At 57.4% G+C, this 5698-nt stretch overlaps 1 protein-coding gene across 1 annotated transcript; it reads right to left on the reverse strand.

The window, feature by feature from the left end:
• Window positions 1–2009: 2009 nt before the first annotated feature.
• On the reverse strand, window positions 2010–5198 carry CAMK2N1 (calcium/calmodulin dependent protein kinase II inhibitor 1). Its single transcript, XM_045859906.1, has 2 exons — window positions 4770–5198; window positions 2010–3342 (listed from the first exon to the last, which is right to left on the reverse strand). Exons 1-2 carry the CDS (start codon window positions 4933–4935, stop codon window positions 3272–3274), a joined length of 237 nt encoding a protein of 78 aa, XP_045715862.1. The 5' UTR covers window positions 4936–5198; the 3' UTR covers window positions 2010–3271.
• Between the last annotated feature and the right edge of the window lie 500 nt (window positions 5199–5698).

Genomic DNA, 5698 nt, shown 5'->3' on the forward strand with positions numbered 1-5698 from the left:
ATCACTTATTAAAATGGACCTGGAGCCTTGGCCAAGGGCTCCCACGCTCCCCCCTTCCCAGCAGAGGGCAGCTCTGGGCCTTAGCCGACCACATCCAAGCCCTGCCTCCCTCTGACCCCTTCCGCAGTTGTCTGCTGTGCAGAATAGCAGGAGAGCCCAGCCCCAAAACGACAAACCGAGAAAAAGATCTTTAAGGCCCAAGGACAGTGGCTGCAGCTGGGACTGAACCTGAGTCTAGGACGAGATGACTCTGCATCCCCATCCTGCAGCTCTGGCTCTTGGTTCGAGTTCTGCCCCAGGGACTTACTGGCTGAGAGACCTCATACAAGTTACTTAATGTCTCGAAGCCCTGGCTCCTCCTGCACAATCAGGGTACTTCATGGGGCTGTTGCGAGTGGGGCAAACAGTCAAAGCTTAGTTAGTGTGGATGTGGTGTCATCCTTTTAGCCCCTCTGGGGTGCCGAATTCCTCGCCTACTAAATGGAGTTCAGGGTGGTGGGTTTCCAGAGTTGCTGGGTCAATTACGGGAGACGGAAGGGAAAGCACTTTGAAGCTGCACGGTGCTTTGATCAGAGGGGATCACTCCTGGGTGCGAGCAGGACTGTCTCTTCGGAAAGGAGCTTTCCATATGGCTCCCGGGCATGTATCTCGGCAGATTGATGGTGCCCAGAGGGTGGGCCCCGCCCCTAACTCTCTGGGAGGTGGCCCTCAGCTGTCTCATGGGAAAAGCTGGCCTCCTGGACGGCTGAAGGCCCATTAACTCCAACATGCTGGGGTTCTCTGGGGTCAGCAGAGCGCAGAGCCAGGTTCAGGGACAGGGCCATGTGCCTGGGAAAATCAATCTGGCATTCCCAAATCATCCCGCTGGCACTGCCATCGCCAGCTTGCCCGCCATTCCTAATAACGACTGATGGGATGACTGGGATGAGGAGCCCTCCGCTGGAACCTCCTGAGGTCTGGGCCTCCTCTGCCTGGGCAGGGAGGCCACACATCACCCCTCCCCCACAGGCCTTCTGCAGCCCCTCTCTTGCCCCCCTCCCCCACCCCAGGGCCTGTCTTACCTGATGTCTGAGTCACAGGCAGGCTCCCGTCACTGTGAGCTGTGTTGTGACTCCCAGGCTGACAGTTTTACAACAAACACATTAAAAGCTGCCGGCAGCGGGGCTCCTGGATGTGGAACAGTCCAGGAGAAAAGACTCTCCCGGCAGCTCTTCAGCCAAAATCCTCCTCCCAAGCCCTCCTCCCGCAGGGGCCTCGCTCTGTCCATTAACTGCTCTGAACACAGCCAGGGGCTTTTCTTTCTTTCTTTTGTTTAATTAATAAGGCGAATTTTTAAGCCGTGATTGCAGGGAAACTGCAGAGCGAGGAAGCCTCAGACATCCCAGGCTGTGGGCCCCAGGGGACCAGGCCCATCCCCCAACCAGGGACCTGTGAACTCAGGACCAAGGGGAGGAGGAGCCTAGCTCTTTGTGGATGGGTGGCCCTCAGTAAAGGACATGTGCACACGTGATCCTGAGTGCTTCATGGACAGGCTGTTGTCTTAATCCTCCCAACAACTCTGTAGCTGGAAGCTGCATTATCCCCACTTTACAGATTTGCAAACCGAGGCTTCAAGACACAAAGGGACTTGCTCAAGTCTACACAGTTAGGAAGTGAAGGAGCCGGGATTTGAATCCCAGTCTGTCAGCCTCCGAACATCGCTCTTAACAACTGACGGCGTCTGGACACCCCACCAACCTTCCCTCTCTCCACACCCCACCAGGGATGGCAGGAACCACCCGGAAGCAAGGAGAGCCCAGTGAAAACCCCCATAGGATGAACTTGCTCTTGGGGATGGCCCTAGCTGTCCAGCTTGTCTTTCCTCCCATCTGAGCCCCACCCACAGTGCCCTCCACTTCACCTTTTTGCTTCACAGACCAAAGCTACCCTTCACTCCTTCCTGTACGCAACCAACAGGCGAAAAGCAACTCCCCCTCACCACCACCCTCAACCAAAGCAGAGGAGAGGAGTGAGACACAGGAACAGTTCTTTTATTGTATTGTACATCGGAGAAATAGCCCTGTGTGCTGGTTAAAGGTGCAACATACAGAATATCGAATTAAGAAAAGAGGAAAAAGGGAAGGGAAGAAACCTCTTGAGGTCCAAAGTTGCAAACAAAAAAATGGTAAAAGATTTCCTCACGCAAGAGGCATTTTTGCAAATACCATGCAAAACAGGCAGCTGGTGTGCCTTAAGAGAACCCCTATAAATAACAGAAAAGACACTCCAAGCATTCCTTTACGTGGACTCAGAGCACAGGGAAAAAGAAACCAAAATGCCTTTTGGCATTTCAAGATATTTGGCACTCTTGTGATTACATTTTTTTTACAGTCCATTAAAGAGAATAAACTGACACAATATTAGAGGGGAAAACAGGCTGCTCACACAACGGACTGCAGAGAGAGGTTAGAAAAAGCTCAAGCATTTTTTTCTTTGTTTTTTTTTATGGTTTTTCTTTCCTGACATATAAAATGTGTCCATTTGCATTAACTTGGGCAAACAGCTTGCAGCAACAAACACAAGCTTTACAATTCATTTTAAAATAAAACAAGGATTCTTTCTCTGTATCATTCCTTAGAAAAGTTCTCTTCTTGTTTTAAACACCGTTCCTGATAACTTTGAAAGATGACCAAAATAAAACAGAGTATCTCTACCGATCATTGTGTGTGTGTGTGTGTGTGTGTGTGTGTGTGTTGGTACATCCAAGGATAGCAACATAAAAAAAAATAAAACTTAACAGCATTTCACATCCAAGTGCACAGAATAAATTTTGCAAGATTAAATAATGTAAACATTGGGAACAGCCAAATCAGCAAAGAATGCCAACACCTCAAATCACCCGGTGTTGCTGCTTCATTATTTCAGTGGTTCGAAACCCAGATCTTAATTGCGCAATATTCACTGTATATAAAAAGAAATGGATATTAACTTTGACAAATAGCTGCAACTGAGACTTCTTTTTTTATTTCTTTATACGTGTGTATATAGTGATTCTGTTATTTTTAAATTTTTTTTTTATTTTTGCAGAGGAGCCCAGAGCCTTCCCCTCCTCCTTCTCACGCCTCATCTGTCTCCCGGCCTGACACGAGATACAGGTTGTTGATTTCATCGCAGGGAGCAAGCTAGTAATAAATTTCAAAGTGCTTTCTCTTTTTCATGCTCTTTTTGCCAATAACCGTTACCGCCGCTCTTAACTCTTTTTCTCTCCCTTAACTCATTGTCTTTGGGGGAGTTAGACACCAGGGGGTGCCTTGTCTGTCATATTTTTCAGCACGTCATCAATCCTATCATCTTCAATAACAACTGCAAAAAAGAGGGGAGAAAAGGAAAAGTCAGCGAGCTGGGCCTCGCCAGGGGTCTCGGGGAAGCCCGGGAGCAGGGGGGAGGCTGGGGACGCGCGGGGAAGGAGGGCTCCTTGCGCGCGCACAGCCCCATCCTTGTCGGCCTCTGCCCGGGGTCCCTCGCCTTCAAACCACTCCCCCCACCCCCTGGCCGTTTCCCCGCTCAGTTCTAAGAAAAGGAAACAGAGAGGGCGCAAACCCCGCAGCCCAGGCCGTTTCCACCCCACCCAACGCACCCCCGGGACGCATTTATTTAGAAACAAGGCTCCAGGGCCGAAGAGGGAGCAGAGGTCTCCGGGTCTGGGACCCTCGGCGCTGAGACCAGTCGAGGCAGCGCGTGGAGGGACAGCGACGCCAGGGGCCGGTTCCCACGGCGTGCAGCCGATCCAGGGATCTGGCCTCGCCCCGGCAACCCGCTCCGACGCGGACTCGTCCTCTCCGCTCTGCCCGCCGCTGCAGAGGTCAGAGCCTCCGCTCGCCGCCCGCCTCTCCGAGTCTGCCTCTCGTTGTGTCCTCCGCCTCTCTCGCCATCTCGACCTAGCCTTGCCTTCCTCAGTCCCTCCTCAGTCCCTCCTAGTCCCTCGGCGCCACGGGCGCCTTCCGAGGTCTCTGGGTCCCTCTCCGTGTTGGGGGTGTCGGTCACCCTCTTTGTTTCGGCTGCTTCCCTGCCCTCCCAGTCTGGCGTCCCCGCTCGCAGTCTCTCCCGCTCTGGCTCCCTCTCCCGAGCTTTGTCTCGGTCTCTGCCCATCCCGGTCCCCACCCCCAACGGACACCCCCCCCCCACCTCTGCGTGTCAGTCTCTCCCGGCTGCTGTCGGCCCCCCTCATTGTCCCTGCGCCTCTGGAGCCCCCCTTCGACCCGCTCTGTGTCCCGGTCTCTCCCGGGCTTTTCCAGCTCTCGCGCCGAGCGCCCAGACGCGGGCAAATCCCCACCCGCTGTCAAGTCACAATGAAAACCCTGAAAGCCCCTCGTCCTCCCCGCAGGAATGGGGTCCTCTTCCCGCAGTTCCACACGCAGTCCCCCGGGGAGTCCTGGGACACCCCCACCCCCGGTGACGGAGTGAGTGCAGCTGCGACCCCACTGCACAAAGGGGGGGTTGAAATAAAAAAAACAAACTTTGGCGCGGGTGGGGTCCTGGTGTAACCTTTCAGCCCTCCCTGCAGCTCGAAGCCGCCACGCCCCCTGGGTGACCCCACCGGGGATCAGGCGGAGCGGGAGGGATTCCCACGGCCCACCGGAGCCGGACCCGCAGTGCGGGATCCCCCAGTTCTGCTCGAAGGGATTCCACTGGGTCGGAACGGGCTCCCGGGTGCGGGGGAACCCCGCAAACCTCCGACAGGCCCCAGTGCCCGAGAAAGAGGGTGTCTGGGGAGGAGGCCGCGAACTCACCCCGCTTGCTCCGGCCGATCTGGCCCAGCTTGGGCGGCCGCTTGTTCTGCCCGGCGCCGAAGAAGTTGTTGGTGTCCTGCAGGCGGCAGGAGAAGATCTGGCCCACGTCGCCGCCGTCGCCGTAGGGGCTCAGCTTCTCGTCGCCGTAGGGCAGCACCTCCGACATGGTCGCGTCCGGGGGCTCCGCAGCGGCGCCTCCTCCGCCCGCGTCCCCGCCCGCGGCGGACAGGGTCAGCGGCGCTGGGGCCGGGAGCGGCCGGCCGGGGACGGCCCGGGGGCTGCGGCGGCGGCTGGGGCGCCGGCGAGTAGAGGGGGGACACCGCTAGGGCAGGAGAGCGCAGCCCGCCCGAGCGACCCAGCGAGCGCCCACCGCCGCGCTGCGCCGCGCTCGGGATCTGCGAGCAAGGGGCTGCTGCTCTGGCAGAGGCCGGCAGGACTCACATCCTCGGCGCGCTCCGGCGCGGGGCGGGGGGCCGGGCCGGGCGGGGCCGCGAGGGGGGAGGGGAGGGCTGTCCCAGCGAGCCCAGAGGGCGCGGGGCCAGGAGGGCACACTCCCGGGAGCCGGCGGGCCGGTCCTGCGGCGAGTGCGGGCGGCTGCAGCGCGGGTTCCGAGAGGCTGACTGGGGAGCTGAGAGCGGCGGGGAGGCGAGGGGTGGAGAGGGAGGGAGGCGCGGGGGGAGGGAGGGCAGGAGGTGGGTGGGTACCGGGGGAGGGGGTGAGAGAGCAACCGAGAGGGAGACGGGGATAAAAACAGAGACCGAAAGAGAGGGAGGGAGGCAGGGGAATGAACAAAAAGAGACCGAAGAGAGAGAAAGAGGGGAAAGAAAGGGGGGAGGGAACAACGAGATCAGGATCCGAGAGGCAGAGGCAAGAAAGGAGAGATGGAAAGGGAAAGAAACGGGTTGGAGGGAGGACAGAGAGCGAGAGAG

This window comes from Phyllostomus hastatus, unplaced genomic scaffold (assembly GCF_019186645.2).
Source record: "Phyllostomus hastatus isolate PE091 unplaced genomic scaffold, TTU_PhHast_1.1 phas_scaffold_182, whole genome shotgun sequence".
In the NCBI taxonomy this organism is placed as follows: domain Eukaryota; kingdom Metazoa; phylum Chordata; class Mammalia; order Chiroptera; family Phyllostomidae; genus Phyllostomus; species Phyllostomus hastatus.